This window comes from Vombatus ursinus, unplaced genomic scaffold, assembly GCF_900497805.2.
Source record: "Vombatus ursinus unplaced genomic scaffold, bare-nosed wombat genome assembly UNPS02014789.1, whole genome shotgun sequence".
NCBI classification, from domain to species: Eukaryota; Metazoa; Chordata; class Mammalia; order Diprotodontia; family Vombatidae; genus Vombatus; species Vombatus ursinus.
This window is the reverse complement of record NW_020954567.1, coordinates 10936896-10962725: the sequence shown is the minus strand read 5'-3', so window position 1 is coordinate 10962725 and position 25830 is coordinate 10936896. Positions and strand designations below refer to the sequence as shown.

The 25830-nt window shown below is 36.6% G+C and overlaps 1 protein-coding gene across 8 annotated transcripts in view; it reads right to left on the bottom strand.

Moving 5' to 3' along the window:
* DNM3 (dynamin 3) overlaps positions 1-25830 on the bottom strand; it is a 689813-nt gene that overhangs the window by 522826 nt on the left and 141157 nt on the right. For all 8 annotated transcript variants that reach the window (XM_027868462.1, XM_027868461.1, XM_027868465.1 and 5 more), the window contains exon 3: positions 233-382. In XM_027868462.1, the coding sequence (XP_027724263.1) occupies positions 233-382 (150 nt within the window). The remainder of the gene's footprint in view (positions 1-232; positions 383-25830) is intronic.

Below are 25830 nucleotides of genomic sequence, written 5' to 3'. Positions count from 1 at the left end.
TAGCCAACTAAGGAGTTAAAAGGTAGATGAAAAACCATTAGGGTTTATTTTTCCCATGAACACATGCCATTGATTTTACATAACTATATCTGTGAGGCAAAGTACATCACAAGAAAGGGACCCTACTGTTTATGGATTTTAAAGTATGTATTATAGGTACAAGAACTATTACACTAAATGATGCTGAAACAATTTTTATTGAGAAAAATTTTAAGAGGATTGATTTACTTACCATGCGGGGAATAGACTCGTAAATTAATAGGTATAGATGAAATGCCTTTATTCATTCCTGTCACTCGATCTGTTTCTGCTTCAATCTCTTGACGAACTTCATCAAAATCTGTAAACTTCCTTCCTTTGCAGTGTAAGAATTCAGCATATTCTATAAGGACAAAGAAATATGCTAGTCTTAATGCCATATTAAAATGATTTCAGTATTTCAAGAATTTAAATTAGCACTCTCTTCACTAATGGAGACTGTAAACTCTCTATAACGGGATAACAGTAATGACAGCTAACATTTATATTGGACTTCAAGTTTTACAAAATTTCATATATATGCATATATTTACATATGTCACACATGTATGTATATATGTTTATGCATACATATATGAATATGTATACATAGAAATATGAAATTTTATTTGGTTTTATCCTCAAACCTTTAAGATTAGTATTATATACACATTTTAAGAAGGGAATACTGTGGCTGAGAGAGATTAAATTAGTTGCCTGCCTAGCAAAGATCTGAGGCAGGATTCAATCTCACGTCTTTCTGACTCCCAGGTCAGCACTCTATCAACTACAATACCTAGTTGTCTCAATGAAGATAATAGTCTTGGAATGTTATCATGCCCCCCAAAAAATCTTAGATGTTTAGAATAATAATATCAATGATATGCCTATGATTACAAATCAAATCTTCCAAATACTACTTATATAGCCATCAAAGTAAAGACACAAAGCATTCTACACTTTCAAATTTTCATGCAGTTCAACTAAGAGCTCTAGTTGAATATTTCCTAAATAATGTGGTTTTAGGAATAATTCAAAGAGAATGAACATCCCTGAACAAAACCTAAGAAAAAATGTGTTTACAAAGAAATTAAAACTATAGTACACACAGAATAGTTCAACCATCAACTCAATTAACATTCTTTATGCTATCTATCCTACACAGTGATAAAAGGTGTAGCTCACATGAATAATTTATGAACTTTAGAAAAAAGGAATAGATGGAAACAAAAAAATTTCATACAATTATTTTAATAGAAGTTACAGAAAACACTATGAAAATAACCTGCAAATTCCTCCCAATTCATATAGTTAAAATATAATGTTTCTCAGAAATAAGATTAGGCTTTTTTCCCCCAAAGGAAACAATTACTTATATGTAATCTACAAAATTTTCAAAATTACAAGGGGTAGGGGAGGGAAGAAGTTAAGAGAGATAGAAAAAAAAACTTTAAATGAGTAAATATATGGCAGAATACTGATTCCTTACAAGAACAGAATCCTCTACTACATTGTGAATTTCTTGTGGACTTCCATAAAAATGCAGCTCTAAAGAAAGACTGAGGTCACGAAGAGTTGGACTCGATGAAAATGACCAAACAAAAAAGAGAGCATAAACTTACTATAACTTTAAGGAAGAAAAAAATGGATAGTATGTATTTAAGCTTCCTGATACTGTTACACTATGCCACAGAAGAGATGAGAACCAATAGGAGAAGTCATCAAGCAAAATAAATGACTAATCATTTGAAATACAATTATATTTTTCTAATAAATTATATTTATGCAAGCCAGTGGTGTCAAATAGAAACAGCATTCCTGCAAGTCACACATTGATTTGGAAAACCACAAATCAGTATTATCTATGCTACATTGCACTTTTATGTATTTTCTTAAATATTTACCAATTACATTTTAATCTGGTTAGGGCTGCACTCAGGGAGTTTTATAGACAGAAAGCAGCCCACAGGCCAAAAGTTAACACCTCTGATGTTAACCATACTGGGATAAGCAAAATATGGCATAAGTACAAAGAATCTTTATATTCATCCAAATAAACTTCCCTGTAACTTCCACCCACTGGTCCTAATTCTGGCCTCTGAGACCACCAAAAACTCAGATTTTCTTCCTAGAAATCTGACAAAATTTAAAATGGTTAAAGAAAGATATCATTCCTTCACACTGGCTCTCTTTTTTATCATGCCTCTGCAATAAATGGAGAAGAGAAAGCCTTCCCAGGGGAAGGAATATGATGAGTAATAGATATTGGAGAGTTCCTCCCAGATCCTACATTCAGGGAGGGGGGTCCCAAGGCAGATACTTCGTAATTTCCTACCTTGCTGCTCTTCTGGACTTAATCATTGTCTCTAGAAACTCAGCTTCCTGCAAGATCACAAAAATTCATCATGCCCCTGAACTGAATGACCTCCCTCCCTGCCCTCCCAACTCCCACTTTTCAGCTACTTTTTACGTGTTATCTTCCCCCATTAGATTGTGAGTTCCTTGAGCTCAAGGGCTGTTTTTACCTTTCTTTGTATCCTCAGCACTTATCAAAATATCTTGCACATAATAAGTGCTTAATAAATGTTTATTGACTGATTTATTGACTATTACTGACAGAGTAAAAGGAGATAAGGAAATCATATCATACTCCTCTTTTCTTCCCCCTATATTCCCCTTCTCCATTTTTCTGCTTTTTAAATTTTTTTTTGCTTTATTTTTCAGGCCACAGAGTAGCAACTACAGATTGCTCACCTTGGTTTCTGGTATTCAGCACTGAAAAGATTGTTGACCACTCTCCAGAACAAATGAAGTTATACCTATACCTAAAAATTTTGGGCTTTGAGTAATGTAGTAGATAGATTACTGGGGTCAGTAGACTTTAATGTGATTCATTACTCTACTACTAAACTGTGAACCAGAATAAGTTATTCTACATATAAAAAAAATTAAATGTTATTTGTCTAAAATTAATGAAGACCACCCTAGATGACAGAGGAAGAAGCAATATACTGTCTAACTCCCTTTCTCCCCCCACAACTACCTCCAACAAAGTCCTAAAAAACACCAGAGTCCTAATAAAAAATGCAAGGAAAATAAATGTCACTTTTCCAGCGGATATACATAAGGAGACAGGGATAGATCCATAAACACTAGGGACAGAGCCTATCTAAAAGAGTACCATAAGAAGCCTTCCACTATGGCAGCACTCTGAACAGAGGACTGGAGGGATTATAAAACAAGCAGAGATGGGTATGATACAGAGTATGAATAAGGAAGAGATTTCACCTGGCAACTCTGTAATTCATACCCCAAAACTAGGTCACAAAATCAGTGTGGAATGAAGAGGAGTGGTGGATGAGGACAAAGAGGTTCCAGACCTGAGGCTTTATACTAGGAAAGAATCAGGAACTGAGCATTATCTCAGTGGTTACAACTCCAACTCTAATCCTGTAGCTGAACAACCAGCCCAGAGAACTCAGAACAGAGATTAGTCTACAATTCTGTTGCTCTAACCCTATATAACTCTCCAGCTAGCTTACAGTGGCTGAGTCCAGCAGCAGTCTACAGGAACTCCAACCAGAGGCAAGCCCACAGTTATATTGTTAACTGAGGCCAGGAGTTTGCAAAGCCCAGACAAGAGGACAGTGATCAGATTTCACTCTGAATCAGACCACTCTGGGTGTGCTGAAAGTATAGCTTGTCCATAAGATCAGCTAGAATTCCTAGAAGAAATGAAGGGAAAGTTGTTGGGATTTTTTTTAAAGACTTAAAATAATTTTGTAAATGAAATGAAATCCTTAGTGGAAAGAAGTGGAAAAATAAATGAGAGTGAGAAAAGATTTAGAAGGAGAATTAAAGCTTAGCAAAACAGGTATAAAATCTTATCCACAGCAAACTTTTTAAAAATTAGAGTAGAATAAATAAAAGTGAATTACTATGAGAAAACAATACTGAAAACAAAGACAAAATACTGAAAAATAGAAGAAAATATAAGGTATCACATCTAAAAAAAATTAACCTGGAACATAGATGGAGAGATCACTTAAGAATCATGGACTACCTCAAAGCCATGACCAAAAAAACTGGACATCATATTTCAAGAAATCCAGTAGGAAACATGAAAACAGAAAGAATCCACTGGTTACCTCCTGAAAAAAAAATAAAACTTCCATGAAACACGGGCAGGAGGAAACTTTAAGGAAAAAGTTAAAAGAAAAGGAGAAAAGGGTAGGAATTTGGGACTGGTGTCTAGGCAAGGGAAAGAGAAGAGATACAGTGGAGCAGAAGTAGATTGCATCAAGCACAAAGCACTGACGCTGAACCACCAGCTTCTTTGTAAAGAGGGAGTGGAAAACAAAGAGAAGAAAAGGATAACAGAGCAAGATGAAGGGAAATACACAACTAATGATCAAAACTGTGAATGTGACTGGAATGAATTCAACCCATAAAACAGAAAAGGATAGAAGAATGGATTAGAAGGTAGAACCCAACAATATATTATTTACAAGAAACTAACTTTAAGTGGAGATTCACATAAAATAAAAATAAGGGGCTGAAGAAAAATCTATAGCTTAGCTTAACTAAAAAAGCAATGGTATTAAGCTCACAGACAAAACACCAAAAATAGGCTTGATTGAAATAAACCAGAAAACTACATTATGCTAAAAAGGTGTACATTATGCTAAGAAGTGATGAATTAATTTAAATACTTAATATATGCACCACATGGCATAGTATCTAAATAAAGTTAAAGCTTAACTAGAGGATGAAATAGACAATAAAATTATAATAGATGGGACCTCAATTTACTCCTTTCAGATCCAGACAAATTGAACCAAAAAGTAAACAAGAAAAAAATTAAGGACCTGAATAGAATTTTTTTTTTAAGTCAGATATGGTAGACCTTTGATGGTTGTTGAATGGGATTGCAATGCTTGCTCACTCTTCTCTCTTCTCTCTCTCTCTCTCTCTCTCTTTCTCAATTTCTTAACTAATTTCACAGTACTCACTTTCATATATTCTATACCACATACCAAACTCATGGATGACATTCCAGCTCTCCCATTGCCATCCCTTCACCCAGGCAGTACCCAATGCTTAATATTTATTGCTTCCTCACCTCCACCTCTTAGAATCCCTAGCTTTCTTCAAAGCTCAACTCATCTGTTACTTTCTAAAAAGGCCTTTCTTGATTCTGTTCACACACACACACACACACACACACACACAAACACACGCTGGAAGTGTCCCCACAAAAATTACTTTGCATGTATTTTGTATATATTTTCTATTTGCTTTTATGTATATATTTGGTTGCCTTTGACAGAATATAAGGATCTTGATAACAAGGACTATTTCATTTTTGTTTTTATATCCTCAGGGTATAAGATTCAGTCAGTCAATAAATATTTATTACTGCGTTCTATGTGCCAGGCACTGTGCTAAGGGTAGGGGATATACAAACAGACAAAAAAACCATTCCTACCCTAAAGGGGCTCAAAATCTATCAGAGAAGACCACAACCAAAGAAATATCTGCAAACAAATTATAGACGAGATGAATTGGAAATAATTAAAGGAGGGACAACATTAGAATTAACAGAGGTTGGGAAAGGTTTCCCATAGAAGATGAGATTTTAGTTGGGAATGAAAGGAAGCCAGAGAAGCCAGAAGGTGAAGGGAGAGAATTCCAGGTATGGGGGAAAGCCAGAAAAAAAGGTCCAGAGCCAAGAGATGGACTGTCTATTTGTGGAACAGCAAGGATATTATATAAAAGAGTATGTGGCAGAGAATAAAGAGTAAGAAGACTGGAAAGGTAAGGGGGGGCTAGGTTACAAAGGGCTTTCACATCAAGCAGGAGATATTGTATTACATCCTGAAGTTTGAGCCACAGGCGTTTATTTGGGGGGGGGGATGTGACATGGTCAGACCTGCAATTTAGAAAAATTGCAGTGGGGTGGGGAGAGACTTAAAGTAGGCAGACCCACCAGCAGCCTATTGCAATAGTTCAGGAATGAAGTGATGAGAGCCTGCACCAGAATGGTGGCAGTGTTAGAGGAGAGAAAGGAGAATGTTTGAGAGGTGTTGCAAAGGTGAAATTGACAGGTCTTGGCAGCAGACTGGATATTGGGGGATTGGGGGTGACAGTACTGAGGAGTTGAGGAGGAAATCTATGTAGCAAACCTAAGGAACAAGGAGAGTTGTGTTAAACTCAACAGTAATAAGGAAGGTAAGAGGCAGGGAGGGCTTAGGGATAAAACTAATGAATTCAATTTTGAACATGCTGAGTTTAAGATGTCTAGAGGACACCCAGTTCAAGATGTCTTAAAGATAGTTGGAGATACAAGATTAGAGGTCAGCATAAAGGTTAGAGCAAGACAGTTAGATTTGTGAATCATCAGCATAAAAGTGGTCATTAAATCCATAGGAGCTAATGAGATCACCATAGAGAGATAAGAGGGCCCAAGACAGAACTCTATGGGATACCTACATTTAGATGATATGGTCTGGATGAGGATCCAACAAAGGAAACTGAGGAGTGCTCTGATAAGTAGAGAGAACCAGAAGAGAGTGGTATTCTGAAAAACTAGAGCAAAGGGAGTTGTGTTGTGTGTTATGTTGTTGTGGTTTATGCTTCATTCTGTCTTTTTTTTTCCTTTTTGTGAGGCAATGGGGTGAAGTGACTTGCCCAGGGTCAGACAGCTAGTGAGTATCAAGTGTCTGAGGCCAGATTTGAACTAAGGTCTTCCTGAATCCAGGGCCAATGCTCTATCCACTACACCATCTAGCTGCCCCCGTCCTTCATTCTCAAAGAGGACCATGACATCAGGAAGATGATGCCATGACTTGTGATTGAATTGTATTCAAGTGAGGGAGGGGTGTGCAAAGTCATCAATCTCACTTTCTCCTCCAGAGTCATCTGGGTCTGGTGTCTAGGACAACTGGAGATGGTCCAGGCTGTAGTGGGAGACCTTGGCCTTTTTAAGCCTTATGACAAAGGGGGCAATCCATTGAAGGAGACAGGATGGAATGGGATCACTTATGAAAGTAGAGGGTTAGTCTTGGTAAGGAGTGAGGCTACCTCTCCATGTGAGACAGGAGTGAAGGAGGAGATAGTAGCAGAAAGCATATGAATGGCATGAGATAAGGAAAAGGGGAGAAGAGCAAGCTTACAGCAATTGTCCTCAAGTGTTTCTATAACTCTTTTATTTTTAACAAAAAGTACTTCTTTAACTTTTCTGTCTTTTGTATATGTCTTTAAAAAAAAGTCTAGAGGCAGTAAGGTGGCACAGTGGACAGAGCACCAGCCCTGGAGTTAGGAGGACCTGAATTCAAATCCGACCTCAGATACTTAATAGCTTTCTGACTCCGGGCAAGTCATTCAACCCCAATTGCCTCACCAAAAAAAAAAAAAAAAAAAAAAGTCTAACATGGTTAGCTAGTTCCTTGAATATTATCTACCTACAAAGCTCTTCCTTTGCTTGCTCACTGAAATAATTTGTGTTTGTGTCAACAGAATTTCATACTTAAAAGCATTCTATTCCTCTTGGAAAAGACTTCCTTTATAAAATCTTATCATTTGTATGAACTCGTTGAAATCCACTCTCCCAAAGTCGAGCATATATGTCATATTATGTCTATTTTTCTTCTTTAATATATATTGTGAATTCTCAGATGGACTGGAGATGTCTTTCCGAGGTTCTTATTGTCACATTTAGGCTCTCAAATATACCCTTTAGGGTTAGGAGATGGAGTCTCAGAACAAATCCTGTATCAGCAATACAGCCAGGACTGTATCTGAAAGGCCTTTTCATTACAAATTAAGCCCTAAGTAGAAAACGAATCCCTTGCCAGTTGGAGATGGTACCAAGTGCTACCACAGGATGCCAGACACCAAGGGAAAGGACATGCAGTCATTACACGCTTTCCCCAGCTGCTTCTGTGGAAATCAGTACAGCAAGGAAAAGACACAGAGGCAGACAGATAATTGAGGTTCCTCCTCAGGGAACCAGGTAACTGAGCAGTGCTTTTTCAAAAGTCTCGAGACTAACCTAGGTCAGACTCTAGTTTTACTAATTATCCAACCTACATAAAGGTATAAAAGAAAGCAAACATATTTAAATCTACCAGTAAACTATAATCATCCTCCTCCTTAGATGTCCTGAGAAGCACCAGTATCTTTTAATATAGGTTTCTTTTAAATAATGTATACATTATCCAGTGCCCTACCATTGCCACATTCCACTTATCAATTATATCCAAACAACTGTTAGTGATAGGTTGAATTTGCCTGTTTACATTAAAATCCTTAATTTACATTATTAATCCAATTTTATACCCTTGAATATAGGTATCTTCAGCCATACATTTTATTACTACTTTTCTCCTTCAATGTGGTCTCTTGTGAAGTTTCTCCCTTCCCCCAGTGAAATGTTCTATATCATACCTATTAACTCTTGGTGGCATCTGGCTTAATAGACATGAGAGTCAGACACAAGTGAAACTACTCCACAATAACAACACAGAGAAGCTCTTCATCCAAACCCTTTTGACCACTCAGTTCTTTCCAAGGTCATCAACCTACGTTGGCTACACTCTTGTCTCTTCTTCATCTTGATCCTTTGGAGAATAAATTCTACACTATACTTTCTTCTCTTGAATCTCTTCCCCCCTTATCATAACCACCACTAATCTTCCTCTGCCAAGCCTCAACCTTAGACCAAACCATTCGCTATCTTCATTCCTGTATATGTGCTATTGATCAAAACTGGAGAAAATCATGAAATGGTACTGTCTGTATTCACCACAAATTTATGTTGCATAACCTCAATTGGGCTTTCACTGCTGTAAGGAAATTATTTTATACATCTCTAATTACTTCACTACCTCATTCACCACAGGATTATTTCCAAACCTTTTCATTCCTACTCAAACCTCCCACAGTTCCCTCTCTCTCTACCCTCTCAAGTAAGGTCCTTGCTTCATATTTTAATGAAAAAAAAAATGGGTCCATTCACAGAGCTCCTTCTTCTTCTCCCCTCCTCCTCATCTCACTTTACACAGATGCCTTCAGCCACTATCTCCTCCTTCATCCTTATCTCACATAATGCTGTGGTTCTTCTCTTTGCCAAGGCAAACCCCTCTGCACGTATAAGTGATCTCATTCCATTCCATTTTCTAAAACAGATTGCTCCCCCTTTTATCCCTGCTCTTTCACTTATCTTCAATCTCCCCCTGTCTACTGGCTATTTCCTTAATGCCTACAAACATGCCCATGTCTCCCCTATCTTCAAAAAATCCTCACTTGATCCACCCATCTGCATTAGCTATTGTCCTCTACTTCTCCACCTTTTAGTGGTTAAACTCCTAAAGAAGGCTATTTACAATAGATGCTTCAACTTCATTTCCTTTCATTCTTTCCTTAACTCTCTACAGCCTGTTTTCCAACCTCACCATTCAAGCAAAACTGCTCTCTCCAAAGTTACTAATAATTTCTTAATTGACGGATCTAGTTGGCCATTTCTCAATCCTCATCCTCTTGACCTCTCTGAAACCTTTACCCCTGTCAGTCACTGTCTTCTCTCTAGGTTTTCATGACTCCACTCTCCTAGTTCTCTTCATACCTATCTGATAAACTCCTTCTAAAGTCTGCTTTCCTGGATCTTCATTGAATACCCCCTGCTGTTAGTGTCCCACAGGGTTCTGTTCTGGGCCCTCTTCTCTTCTCCCTCTCTACGATTTCACTTGATGATCTCATCAGCTACCCTGGATTTAATCATCAATTTTGTGCTGATAATTCTCAAATCTTCTTATCTAGCCTTAAGCTTTCTGCTGACCTCAGAACTCACATTTCTAATGGCCTATTGGAATCTCAAACTAGGTATCTCCCATAGACATATTAAACTCACATGACCAAAACTGAATTCATCATTTTTTTCCCTCACTTCCTTCTTCCTCACTTCCCTATTACCATCAAGGGAACTACCATTCTTCTAGATCCCCAGGTTCTCAACCTAGGCATCATCCTCAATTCTTCACTCTTTCTCCTACACATCCCTACATCTAACCTTTTGACAAGTTCTGTCAATTTTACCTTCACAACATCTCTCCTGTACAGCCACTTTTCTCCTTTTCCCTCTCTGACATTGCTTCTACTCTGATGCACACCTTCATTACCTCATGCTCAGACTATGGTAATAGCCTAATGGTTGGTTTCCCTACAACAAGTCTCTTTCCACTCTAGTTCATTTTCCACTCAGCTATCAAAATGATCTTTCTAAAGCACAGGTCTATGTCACCCCCCATTCAATCAATTCCAGTGGCTCTCTATCACTTCCTCTATTTGGCATTCAAAGCACTCCATAAATTGCCCCCCTTTTCCAGTCTTCTTACACCTTATACTCCCTCCCTTTTGTACTCTGAAATCCAATGGTATTGCCCTCTTTTTTGTTTCTTGAACAAGACAATCCATCTCCCAAGTCTGGGCATTTTCACTGGCTGTCCAGCATGCCCTGAATGATCTTCTTCCTCATTTGAATCCTCTGGCTTCCTTCAAGTTCCAGCTAAAATCCTGTCTTTATCAAGTGGCCTTTCCAAATTCCCCTTAATTCTAGTGTCTTCCCTCTATTATTTCTGATTTATCCCATATATAGTTTATTTGGATATAGTTGTTAACACATTCCCGTTAGACTATGAACTCCTCAAGAGCAATGACTTTTACCTTTCTTTATATCTCTAGTACTTAGCATGGTACCTGGCACTTAGTAAGCAATTAAGAAATGCTAATTAACTAACTATCCATAAGAATAATATTCTCCAGTTATCTTTTCTTTGCATAGCCATTGTTGCTTCTCTCCACTTAATCAGTAACATGCTGTGCCTCTCTCCCATATCCTTGAGAGATCATGCTTGCAACAGCATATTTTTAAGACAAAGCTCACAAGGTTATATCAACTAACAGTGAGGGACATTCTGTTACATCCTTGGACCTGAACCAGATTCTACTTAGACCTTGAGTGTCCCAGGCCATAGCTATTTAAACTCCATCGCCCCAATAATTACAAGTTGATGTTCTAGAGGAAATAACAATGATGTTAGCCTTATTGCTATAGACCTTAAGCTGAGACATAAAGAAATTGCAGTATAATGTATTCTCATATCTATCCTTTCTTCTAATTTGTTACTGTTTTTGACCTATGTCCTAACTAGTTGATAGTCTAACTATGAACACACTCCTGATTTGGAATTGACTTCCATAGCAGTAATCAGTTGCTTCTTGTATGTTAAGATGTAGCCAATTTTCATTATCTACCTTTACAGATTCTCCTCTGAGGATGAAAAAAAGGAAATTGACAGTGTTGCTTTCATTATGCAACTGAAGGTAACAAGAAATATTTCATGGAATACTTGGTCATCTTGCATTTCAGGTTTTATGATGACTGTAATCAAAAAGATCACCATGATAATAAATGTAATTTAAGGGCCAACATCTCTTGCTGAGTATAAAGAAGTAGACAATTTCTACTAAAAATATGTAAGACAGTAATACTTATACTCTGGTTTGGTTACTACAATGAGAAGGTAAACAGAGAAGTCATTGAAAAAAATGGCTAAGGATTAAGATATAAAGGAGTCTAAAGGTTACTCAGAAGTCTCATTTCTGTGTGTCTTTAATAGATTCTTCATGAAGAAAATAGAAGGCAAAAGCAGTAAATGAACCTGTAATAAAATTAAATTGGCTATATCTTAATACAGCAACTGGTTAGTACTATGGAAGTCTGTTACAAACAGCTGCCTGTGAATACTTAGACCATCAACTGGTTAGAATGCAGATTAAAATAAATAACAAATGAGAAGAAAACATAACAATGAGAAGACATTATTTTGGAATTATAGGAGCTCCATCTGCATAGTGGAAGTAAAACATTTTAACTCAACACCACAAGATCCATGTGCCATATGAAGTATAAATGGTATTTTAAAAGACTTAGTCAAGGAGAGTAAGTACACAGAGCATAAATTCATGCCAGAAGCAACATATTTTTTAAAGCATTAAGGAAATGAATTTATGGTACGTCTAAGACAGGAGCATACCAAAGGAATGGGGAAAAAATAATAAAAGATATGACAGACAGCAGACACCAACTATTACTGCCCCATATTCCTACTTTCTTTTCACTGCAAAATTTTCATCTGAATGATCTATAAATATATCAAGAATAACCTTTAAAATATTATAAAGGTATAGGCAAACTTTCACAGATGATTTTCTCCAGCAGATAGTATCTTCATAGACTTATAATTGCCTGAGACTCATAATTGCCTGAAAGATAGAAACAATGGTATCCAACTCAAAAAGAAATGGATTCCTTCAGGTTGCATATTGAATTGTTATTTCACCCTTCTTGGAGTTTTCTTAACAAAGATACTGGAGTGGTATGTCATTTCCTTCTCCAGCTCATTTTACAGATGAGGCAAACAGGATTAAGTGACTTGTCCAGGGTCACACAATTAGTAAGTGTCTGAGGCCAGATTCAAACTCAGGAAAATAAGCCTTCCTGACTCGAGGCTCAGCATTCTATACTGTACCATGTAGATGCCTACATATTGAATTTAAAAACCACAAATTGGGGGCAGCTAGGTGGTGCAGTAGATAAAGCAATGGCCCTGAAGTCAGGAGGACCTGAGTTCAAATCTGACCTCAGACCAAACACATGACACTAGCTGTGTGACCTTGAGCAAGTCACTTAACCCCAACTGCCTAAAAAAATAAAAACAAAAAACCATAAATCAATATTATCCATGTGGTATTATATTTCCATTTATTTTCTTAAACATTTACCAATTACATTTTAATCAGGGATTATACTTGCACTGGGGAGTTTTGCACAAGCAGCCTGCAGGTCACAAATTTGACACCTCTGCCCTAGAGTATTTGAGTCTATGGATTACAAAAACAAAAACTTGGCAGTAAAATAAAACAATCCTTTCAGACTTTCTGTTAATGAGATAGCTTCCCATACAAACATTAACATCATACAAAATCATCTGGCATTGTGGTTCAGTGATGGAATTCTTGCCTGCTATTTTGGAGGCCCAAGTTTGATTCTTTGGCCAATGTAACAATTAACTTTGCCCAGAAGGCAAAACTAAGGGAAATAAATAGAAATAACAAAAAAGCAGATTTAGTCTTAATTTGAGTAAAAACTTGCTGTCCAAAAGTGAAATGTTATTAACTATTTACCATGTTTAAGGAACTGTATTAAGCACTAATGGTACAAATAAAGGCAAAAACAAAAGAGAGCAAGAGAAAGAGAGAATGAGTGAAAGAAGGGAGGGAGGCAGGCAGGCAAGAAGGAAGGAAGGAAGGAAGGAAGGAAGGAAGGAAGGAAGGAAGGAAGGAAGGAAGGAAGGAAGGAAGGAAGGAAGGAAGGAAGGAAGGAATTTGAGATCTTTTCTAGTGAATACATAAGCTACCAAAAGGTAAAATGAACTATCAGGTAAGAATTAAGGACAAAGGGAATTAAAGACTCATTTAGCTAGTCAAAATTAAAGTATCTTATTTGACTTTTTGCTTTCTCCTCACCTCAAAAAAAAATATCACCCAATCTCATCAGGTCTATTTCTACAATATTCCTCACATCTTTCCTTTCATTTACATTCTTAATGCCATCTGAGTCTAGGTTCTCATTGCTTTTCACCTGGACTACTTTGGTGAATGGAGTTCAACGCTTATGAAACATAGTATAGTGAAAAGAGTATTGGACTCAAAGCTAGGAGAAATCTCTGACAAATACTAGCTATATGACAATGGACTTAATCTCTCTGAGACTCAGTTTCCCCCCCATAAAATTCAATATCTATAGTACCTACCTCATGTGGATGCAATAAGAATCAAATACATTATTGGACTGAAGTACTTGATAAACCATAAAACACTAAATAAATGTTAGCTAATATTATTCAGCACCTGTTATGCTCAATGCCCAGGATAACTGTCTTTTAACTAGTTTCCCATCCCTCTAATGTATCCTTCTCACGATTTTCAAATTATTGACATTTCTCATTTCCTATCTCTCCCTCTCCCCTCCATTGCTGATGTCTTCCCTCTGAGATTAATTTCCATCTACTCCATATATATCTTGTATGTACATAGTTGTTTGCATCTTGTCTCCTTTATGAGAATGTGAATTCCTTGAGGATAGGGACTGTTGTTTTTTCTTTCTTGGTACCACCAGTTTTTCATGCAGTTCCTGGCACATGAAAGGTAAATAAATACTTGATCACTGACTATTCATTAGACAAAGAACTTTTCAGATCAAAATACTACTCAAAATACTTCAAAATCTCCCAATGAGACCCTTAATCATAGTATAACAACAAATTTGAAGAGCTGTGAGTCAGAAGGCCCAAGCTGGAATTCAGACTCTGACAATTACTGACTTTGTGAACTTAAGTAAGTACCCTCTCAGGGCCCCAGTTACTGATCTTTAAAACAAGAGGTTGGACTACATTTTTCCTAAGATCTTTTCCGGATTTTAATTTCTATAATTATATGATTACTTAAGAGTAAGAACTGTATCTCTAAACCATATCTCCCCATACCCACCAAAGTTCAATATGATAGTAGTCACTTAATAAAACTTGTTGAATCAAGTTACTGTACATAATACATGTTCTGCATCAGATTCAACAAAAGAATTAATATTTATCATAAAAATTATCTCTACATGATTATTAAAACCACTAGAGTTGGACTACGTAATTTCTGAGGTGTCTTTTAACTTTGGGTCTAGGAATATCACTATAAAATTTCTATTCTGTCAATAGCCAATAAAGAGATATTTAACAAGCATATTTCTTTTTCACCACTAGATGGTACATGTTTGCTTTAATCATTTCATTACTAACTCTTAATAGGTTGTGATCTCAGCTTTTTTATTTCAATTCTAATTCATTTCTAGACTTCAAAAACTGTTTTCATATTGGAGGGTGAGATAATGCTATGACTGTTTATATCAAGCAAGGTACAAAACACAAAACTTATACTTGTCAGAAGCATTTACCACATGCAAAAAACAAACAAAAAACAAAAAACTCATGGTCTACAAAGAACAAATGAAAGAGAAATTCCCTATAGATGGTAACAAGCTCCTGATGCTCAACTTTGCCAATGGCAATGTAACAATTACATCAAACCCTTTCATACTACAGAGCTTCATCAATAATGGCTAGTATTTATATGGCACTTAATGTTTGCAAAAAAGTTTGCAAATATTATTTGATTCTCACAACAACCCTGTAAAGTAGGTGCTAATATTACTCCCATTTTTCAGATGTGGAAACTGAGGTTGAAAATAGTTAGACAGCTTGTTCATTTACACAGTAAGTGTCCAGATGGATTTAAATTTAGGTATTCCTGACTCTAAATCCAGCATCCTATCCCCTGCCCCTACCTCGCTGCCTCAATGTTCATTCAAGTGATTGACCTAACCGTCTTGCCAGTAAAACAAAAACAAAAATAAAAATACAAATTGATTCAGAATGCCTATTGTTCAGAATATAGACACAGGAATTCTGGTTAAAATGCCTACCTGGAAAGAAATAGGCAACCTAGTACCAACACACTTACTCCAGAAAAAATAAAAATAAAAAAAGCAACAGTTCAAATGATGATCAAAAAATCCAGTGAGAAACTAAAATAAATCACTTTACCCACCTTAGAATTGTACAAAAAGGGACCAGAAGCCCATAGTAAAAGTAAGGCAAATAAGAATGAAGCCCACTGAGCACTTCTAGTCTGAGAAACCTACAGCCTACAAACATTTGTGTCCAAAGGCTGTAAGAGTACAGGGTTTCCTTGAGAAATCCCCAAGTTGATCAGAAACTCAAATGAGACACTCTAAGCCTAGGAAATCCCAGGTCTAAAGCACTCTGTTCTGAGATATCAGAGAAGAATCTGAAGATCCAGTGCTCAGAACCTCAAGGGTGTAAGAGAGTCTAAAAACCTACCACTGATCATAATCTAGGCACACTCCAGAAATTGGAAGTCTAAAAAGAAACATAAGTGACCTATATCAAGATCAAACAGGTCACACCATACCACCCAAAAGTGAAGCAGTAAGGCAGGACCTGACCCTGGCACAAAGCCTCAATTCAGGAACTAAGGTTGAAGAATTGAATAAACAGAAGACACTGATCACTATAAAGATTTATACTAGATTCACAAATAATCCAAAACTCCTACCTAGAAGAGGTTCCAAAACTCCATAATTGCAAACAGACTCAAGGAAAAAAATCAATTATCCACAATGACTCCATGAATACCTAAAAGAAATGATGCAAGAAACCAAAAAGAAATAAAAGCTCTAGAGGAAAGAATTGGAAAGAGAATAAATAGCTTAAAGAAGAAAGTGGTTAAATCCAGGAAATAGATTCTCTGAAAATTAGAATAGGCCAAACAGAAATGATTGACTCCATGAAACAAGAAATTTTAGAACAAAATCAAAAGATTGGAAAAAATAGAAAAAAATTTAAGGTATCTACAATCAAAAAACAACTGCCCAGGAAAACAAGCCAAGGAGCAATAATTTAATAATTACCAGAAATCATGATATTAAAAAAAGATTTAACAGAGCATTGCCAGCTAACGTACAATGCAACAAGGAAATCAAAAAGAGAATCAAGAGTTGATAGTGTATAGTCGAACAATAGGGTCAAGAATGGGAAGGAAAGAAGTTAGGTCAGAGAAAAGCTGATGGCTTCAGAGAACAGGGAAAGGTAAAGTGAGTGGAGATTATGGTATAGACAATATCTCAGGAAATCACAAATGAAAATTTCACAAATCTATTAGAACCAGAGGACAAAGAAAACATAGGAAGAATCTAATAGTAATCTCCTGAAAGGAATCCCCAAAGGAAAAGTCCTAGAAATGTTAGAGCCAAAATCCAAAGCTCCCATGCCAAAGAAAAATACTGGCCCCCCAAAAAAAGCCAGAAAGAAAGAGTTTAAGTACCACGGGACCACAGTTAAGATCACAAGACCTGGCAGTTCCTGATATAAATCAGAGTACATTTTTGAATACAATATCCCAAAAGGCAAAAGATACCCAAAATAACTTACTCTACAAAGCTGAGTATAATGTTATAAGGGAAAAAAAATTGATTCAATGGCATGTAGCAGTGGTTCTTAAAGCACAATTTGGGGTTACCTGAGCATCTCTAAGACCTTTCCACAGGGGTCTGAGAGATCAAAAATATTTTCATAATGATACTAAGGGAGTTGAGTAGGTTAGTGTTAAAAGTCCTAGAGAAAGGACTCCAGCAGATTGAGGAGATTCTCTGTAGAAGACTTAATGAGAGAACATCGACAAGAATAGCCCAGCATTAGAAAGGATGGATAGGTCGGGGATTGCAACACTGGGTCAAAATTCTCTTGGAAAGATCGTGGACACGTTGAAATATTTAAGTATTTCATCCTGGAACTATACATACTAATTCCATCAGATAAAGTCAAATAAACAAGATGCTTCCAAAATTCTTTTAATTGGGCTCTTCAAAAAATGACAAAGTATTTTGGTCTGCCTGTCTTCTTTTTTTATATCTACTAATTATTAATCTGTCTACATATTTTCTTATTTATTAGAACTCCAATATTTTGCTTTGGTTATACTTACACACAACTAAATTCATGAGACATTCCAAAGCTTCCTGTTCAGCAGACAGGAATTCTGTCAACAACCCCACTTTGAAAGTCCCACGTCCTCTGTTCTATGGAAAAGAATGTGAATGGACTACACTGGTGCGTCAGTATGAGGATTAAATAACAAAAGTCAACTTTTGGATGAGTAAGGTCATTCATCAGTCTGTATCAGACAAATTTTAAATAGTCTATACCATACACACATCTGAAAGTGGTCACATTTCTCCTTTGTTTCTAGTAATTTAGTCATAAATATGATCACAAAGTCGGAAGGGCTATCACAATACCAATATTTTCCTTGGCACATAGAGACAGGGTACAGCAACAGTATGAAACTATCAGGCCTTGGGTAAAAATAAGAATCAGGATAAAACAAGTAGTCTCATTTCTCTATTCTTATTTTCTCATTAAAATGTCTAGCCCTTTTTGAAAACTATCTTAATCTGTGTAGATGACACACGTGTAAACTGCCATTTATGGGATGCTTCCAAAGCTATTTCCATGTGTAATGGGTACATAGGATGGCTAGCCACATGATAGCACCTCACACCTCTCTCACAGGGCGAATTGGCACCTGCCTTCATCCAAACTAGCCTCACACCAGCAGGTCTAGGTGCTCAGAAAAGGACCAACACCACATAGTTTACTCAATTTTTTGTCTCAAGATCCCAGGGGTATGTCGTCATAGAAATTATGTTAATCAAAGAACTTTTGTGGACAATTCCTGAGTCGGAAAGAAGATACTCAAGTTTATAACTCCAGAATCTCCAAGAACACGAGCTTTCCTTACTCATGTACCTCCTTGGCAGGTTTCTAAAAAGTGTGCATCTTTTCTCCCCTATAGATACTGAGTGTGTTGGTAGGAGAATGTCACCTAAGCTTTGTGAGGTATTTATTATTCTTGTATCGGCTTTAAATATGTTAGTTTTCACCTTATTTTTAAGTAAATAGTTATATTTAAAGTAAAAAAGTATCATTGTGATTGTCTGATTTTGTGTAAATGGAAGCTTATTGGTGGAGGCTTGAAAGATAAAGTGTGCAGAGGAGTGTATCTTCTTTCTGACTCAGGAATTGTCCACAAAAGTTCTTTGATTAACACAATTCCTATGATGACAGATGCTTCCACTGCTAAGGTAAGTTGGTCAACAGTATTTTTAACTGACTTCTCACTAAATACGCTACCTCAGCCAAGCCAGCTGATCCACTGGGTGACTTTTCTGAATCTCTGCTGTTAAGTTGCTCCACTGACTACTCCTTAACATCAATTATATCCATCACATCCAGCTTTAAGCTCAGCTGATACAGTTATGAAATCTGTCCTTTCACCTTTTTGGCATTCAGATTCTGAGGCAAAATGGTAACTGAAGCATGATGGCAAAGTCTAGAGAGTCACAGCAGAGCCAAGAAGGGACAGAGAATCATGATTCTGAGTAAGACCTGGGCTTAAATCCTGGCTCTGACACTTACTAGTCATATGAATTTGGGCAAGTCACCTTAACCTCACTCAGACCTATCTTTTCATGTTTAAAAAAAAGGGGGGGAATAATATTTCTCCTTTCTCCATAACAATGATATAAGTTTCAAATGAACAGTACCTCCCAATTCGAATTCATCCTGGCTATGCAGTCTCCAGAGGGCAATGTCTAGTGGGTCCCTCATTCAAAGGGTAACTTGAGGGTCGGAGATATCTAGCATTACTTGCATAGTAACTGCTTTTCCTTCCCCTTCCCTGTGACTCATCCATCCTCAACCTGCTCTCTGTTCTTACTGAAATCTCCACTCACTCTACCTTTCCCTGTTCTTTGAAGCCATCAGCTCTTCTCTGACTTAACTTCTTTCCTTCCCATTCTTGATCCTATAGTTCAATAATACACTATCCTCAACTCTTGATTCTCTTTTTGATTTCCTTTTGATTTCCTTGTTGCATTGTCCTTTAGCTGGCAATGCCCTGTTAAATCTTTGCTTACTTCCACCATTCACTTTTACCATTCCTACTTAGGAATATTGAATTTTGCTAGAGGAATGATTGGATTTATTCCAAATTTCTGTGATCTAATCTTAACTGACCCTAATTGCTACCCTAAAATCCTTTTATTTTTCCTTAATTGACTCTTATGCTTCCCACAGCAGCTGTTTCAAAGCTTTTCTTTTATCCTGAAAGCTCCAACAATATCCTTTCATCCCTTCCCTTTCAGCAGAGGACCTTGCTTCCTACTTTACCAAGAAAAGAGGCCATTCATGGCCTCTTGCTGGAACTACTTCAATTTATCTCCTTGCAGATCTCCTGCCTCAAGTCTCTCTGCTATGCAATCTCTTCTCCACATAGCTGCCAAAGTAATCTTTCTAAAGTGCAGGTCTGATGACATCACTTCCCTTCTCCAAAAGCTCTAGTGACTTCATATTGCTTCCAGGTAAAACACAAACTCCTGTGTTTGGCTGGTAAAGCTCCTCACATTCTTGCTCCAGCCTACTTTTCCAGATTTATTTCATATTATTCCTCTTCATCACATAGTACATTCCAGTTAAGCTGGCCTACTTATCATTCCTCCAACAGGAAACTATATGCATCTCCTTGCTTTTTTACAAGTTATCCCAATACCTCCTCAGTTTTCTCTATAAAAATTCTAGTTCTCTTTAAAGGTCATTTACAGGGCCACATCCTATAAGAAGCCATTCTTAATTATCCCAGTTGTCAGTGCTACTCCCCAAATCTTCACACACAAACCTTAAATTACTTTATACTTACCTGGTATGAAAGGCATCTGGTATAATAAATAGAGAGGCTGGTCTTCAAGGCAAGGAAAGACCGAGTTCAAATTCTATCTCTAATACAAACTGACAAGATAGCCCTAGGAAAGTCACAACATTTCAGTGCTGCTCTATGAAACATCCTAAAGACTACCTACATTGTTATAGAAATTTTCTCACTGGGAGCTCTCTACACCAATGAAATTATAGGCTCAGTCCCTACCCCTAACCTTAACTACTATAGCAAATATAGACTCTGGAACTACTCTCCCAATCAAAACTAGTGTTGAAAGGTCAGGTCCAGAGTGGGTGATTTCAATGTCTCCCTTCGGGTCCTAGAGATATTCCTAAGAGTCTGAGGATGATTTTTCTAGTACTATAGTTCACAAGCCCCAACTGGTGTGCTTTACTTCATTGACTATCAGTTGATATCAGTCAGTCAAATTTAATTAGCTTTTAGAAAATGATATTTTATAAGTAAAAATATTTGGTACAAAAACAAAGTCCATAACATTCTCCCACCAGTCAGTCTATCAATAAACGTTTATTAAGTGCCTGCTAATGCCAGGTACTATGCTACTTAAAGAGTCCAGGAGAAAGTGGGCTTAACTCCATCAGTTTAGAGAGTACATTTTGTAGTAAAGGGGTAACTAACATCTAGAATTCCTTTTATTGCAGTCCTCAAGATGTTTTTGTTTTTGTTTTAAATTTGATAAAAATTTTCTACTGGACTTCTTGTAGAGCCTTGACTCTGATTCTTCCTTTCCTGACCGTGCCTAGTCTATCCTCGGCTCTTGATGCAAATATTACGTGGAGTCTGCTGTCCTGAGAATGTTGCTAGGACTAAGACACATGAAAAATCCAAAACCTCCAATATTCATGAGATCTTCCTCCAGTCAACACAGAGTGGAATAAAAAGGATACCAAGGTTGAGGCCAAGAAGCTCTCTTCTGCCAACCCCACCCTTCACCAAGTGACTCCTTCTCGGAGGCTTGGCTGGAAGCTTCCAATACTAAGCTGCTGGATGCTCAAATCTCTGGTTGCAAATTGGCTTACTATTTTATAGACTTTTCACAGTATGCTATCAGGTTTTCTAAACCATGCCTAATATGTTTCACATGAAATGTCTCTCCACTTTATCTAGTGGCTTTCAAAGAAATCTAAATTCATCGTGGACTTTTTTTTCTTCACTTACTCTAAATAAAGACTTGAATTGATTAATTCAACAAAGAACTGTTATTTCATGCTTAACATGTCAGGGCATAGCACTTTGATACATACTTAAGTGGAATGGAGAGTGATTCATTTGATTGGCTCAATCAACTCTCCCCACTCTTACACTTGTGTGTGTTTGTGTGTGTATAAGGTAAGAGAGATATAGAACTTGACAGGGTAGAAAATAAAATCACTAATCATCAAAACAATTTGGTATTGGGTAAAAATTAGCGGTGTTGAGCAGTGGAAGAGATCAGATTCACAATATACAGAAGCAAAGGCTACTGGTAGTTTAGTATTGGATAAGTCCAAAGACCCAGTTACTGAAGTAAGGTCTCTCTACTTAACAAAAACTATTGGGAAAATAGATAGCAGTTTGGCATAAACTAGGTTTAGACCAACACATTACACCATATTCCTAGGTAAGCTCCAAATGGATACAAAGATAAAAAGTCACATCAAAAACAAATTAGAGGAGTAAGAAAGAAATTGCTTTTGAGGTCCATAAATAAGGGAAGCATTCCTGACCATATAAGGGATAGAGAGGTTCACAGAAAATAAAATGGACAACTTTGATTGGATAATATTTTAGAGGCTTTACACAAACAAATTCAATGAAACTAAGATTAGAAGGGAATCAGTTAACTGGGAAAAATCTTTAGGGCAAGTTCTTCTAATAAAGGTCTATTTCCCAAGATATAGAAGGAACTAAAAGTATAAGATAAGATTTATTCCCACTTAATGAATGATTAAAGGATGTAAACAGGAAATTTTCTAGGGAAAAAATCCAATTTATCTATAGGTAAGAAAAAATGTTCCAAATCACTAATAATTAGGAAAATACAAATGAAAACAACTTTGAGATTCCATCTCACACCCATCAGATTGGTAAAGTTAACAAAAATAGAAAATGATAAATGTTGGAGGGGTTGTAGAAAAACAGGCATATTGACATAAACTTTCTGGAGCTTTTAATTATTCCAGCTATCTTGGAAAGCAATGTGTAATTATGCCTAAAAAGTTACCAAACTGGCATACCCTTTGACCCATAAATGTCACTGCTAGCTCTAAACTCAAAAAAATAATAATAATAAAAGAGGAAAAGTACATATATATTAAAAAATATTTTAGCAGTCTTTTTATAGCAGCTAAGAATTAGAAACTGAGGTAGTACCCATCGATTGGAGGATGACTGAACAAGTTATGATATATGAATATAATAAAATACTACTGTCTCATAAGAAATTAAGAAAGATACAGTTTCAGAGAAACCTAGAAAGTCTTAAATGAATTGATGTAGAATCAAGGCAGCAGAACCTGGAGAAACATTTATATACTAATATCAATATTTTAAGAAGAAACAATTCTGAAAGACTGAACAATTCTGATTGACCTATTATAATTCCAGAGGACCAATGATGAAGAATCCTGTCCACCTCATAACAGATATATGAAACTAATATTCAGAATAAGGCATATATTTTTGGACATGGACAATGTGGGAGTGTTCTGCTTGACCATGCTTATTTGTTAAAGAATTTCCTATTTCTCTTTTTCCAGGAAATAAGAGGAGTAGGTAGAAAGGGAGAAGGGAATGGTGGGAAGAAAAATTAAATGCTTAATAACTGAAAAAATTAAAAAATGACTTAAAAATATATCCATTGTGATTTGTGACTTTATGACAAAGAATTAAAGAAATGTGTTGCTTTCTATACCTTCACTTCTTTTCCTCTCATTGTCTTCTAAATCCTTTCCAATCTGACTTCTGATCTCTTCACTTAACTGACAACTGCTATCTTCAAAGTTACCCATTATCTTGTAATTGTCAAATTTAATGTTTTTTTCTCAGTCCTCATCCTTCTTGACCACTCTGCAACATTTAATACTGTTAGACACCCTCATCCTATACATTCTCTCTTCTTTCATACTCATGACACTGCTTTCTTGATTTTTCTATGTCTCCAACTCTCCCTTCTTAATCTTCATTGCAAGATCACCATTTATATCCAAATTCTGCTCCCCTTACTATGAAGGTACTGGGCCATCTTCTCTCTATTCTTTCTCTTGGTGACTTCATTGGCTCCCATGGTTTGTTTAATTATCATCTCTATGCTTATTATTATCAGTTCTATATATCTAGTCATAGTCTCTTCTGAGATCTAGTCATGCATCACCTATTGCCCACTAGATATTTTGAACTGTATGTCCCATAGGCAATTCAAATTCAACATATCCAAAATGGATACTCTTTATCTTTAATCTTTCCCTCTCAAACCCACCCTTCTTCCAGACTTGTTTATTTCTGTCAAGGTACCTCCATCCCAGTCTAGCACCCAGGTTCACAAAAATTTATGTTATCTTCAACTCCTCACTCTTATTCATCCACATTTCCAATTAGTTGTGAAATCTTATCATTTCTATTTCTACATCTTTCACATCACACCCTTCTCTCAACTCATAGAGACATTACCTTAATTCAAGTTCTTCTAACCTCTCATCTGGACTATTACAGTACTCTCCTAATTGGTCTCCCTGCCTCAAGTCTCTCCCCAATCCAATTCATCTTCTACAAATTACCAAAGTGATTTTTCTCAAGTACAGTTTTGATGGTGTCATTCTCTTATTCAATAAACTTCAGTGACTCTCTATTACCTATAGCAACAAATATAAACTCCTGCATTGAGCATATAAAGCCCTTCACAAATGCCCCATCCTACCTTTCCAACTTTATTACACTTTATTCCCCTTTATATGCACTATAGTACAGACAAACTGCCCTATTTTCTACTTTTCCTCAAACAGAGTCATCCACTTCCCAACTCCATGCCTTTCCACTAGCAAGCCCCCATACCAGGAATGCACTACCTCTTCCCACTCTTAAAATCAATAGTCTTCTTTGAGGTTGATTTCAAGTGCCATCTTCTATATGAAGTTCATCATGACCTTTCTTACAACTACTAGTGTCTTCCCCCATATCAAGTATATAAACACACAAATTGTCACCACTTGCTAAATGGTAAGCAGCTTGAAGGCAGACTGTTTCAGGTTTTTGTTTTTGTTTTTTTTGTGTGTGTGTGTATCATTAGCTTGTAGCAGAGGCCCTGCTTGAGAAGCTTCATAAATGCTTACTGATCAATTGATTGAGTGAATGATTGATTGACTTCCATCTGGATGTCTTATAAGCAATTCAAACTTAACAGTTCCACAATGAAACTCATTTTCCTTCCCTCCTATATCCTCCCCTTCTCCAAACTTACCTGTTTCAGACAAGGTTACCACTATCCTTCCAGTAACCCAGTTTTGTAACCTCAGATTACCAGATCTCTATATCTAGTCATAGTCTCTCTCCTGAGGTCTAGTCATGCATCATAAATTGACTATTGGCCATTTTGGACACTTGAACATTTGACTACTCCTTCTCCTCTCCCTTACCCATCCAATAATTCGATAAGTCATAAGTTCTACTTCCACAACATATCTAGTATCTATTCCATTTTATCCACTCACATGACTACCATCTCAGTTCAGACCTTCAATATTTTTTGCTTGGTCTATTTCAATGACCTCCTAAATTGGTCCTCAGGTTTTCTAGTTTGGACTCTTCAATCCAATTCTCTATGCATGGAAAAATTATCCTCCTAAGTACAAATCTGACCATGTCATTTCTCTGAACAAGAAATTTCAATGGTTCACTGTTTGCTCTAAGATAAAATATAAATGCCTCACCTTGGTATTTAAAGCAATTAATTATCTGATTTCAGCTACCTTCCCAAGCTTGTTACACATTACCCTTTAGGCACTCTATATTGTAGCTTACTTGTAGACTGACTTTGGTACTCTGTACTTCTACACAGGCTGTCCCACATGCCTGCAATACACTTTCTTTTCATTTCCACCTCTTAGAATTACTAACTTCCTTCAAGGCTCAGTTCATGTGCCATCTTCAAAGCAAAGTCTTTATTGATCCCACTGGCTGTTAGGATTCTTTCTATCCTTTTCAGATTATGATAGCTCTATTTATCTGTTTGAATGTTGTATCCCACACACCTAGTAAAAGCTCCTTAAAGGCAGGGACAATTTTTCATTTTCTTTTTAGAACCTCACCACATGGCATTGTGCCTTACACAAAGAAAGAACTTAATAAATA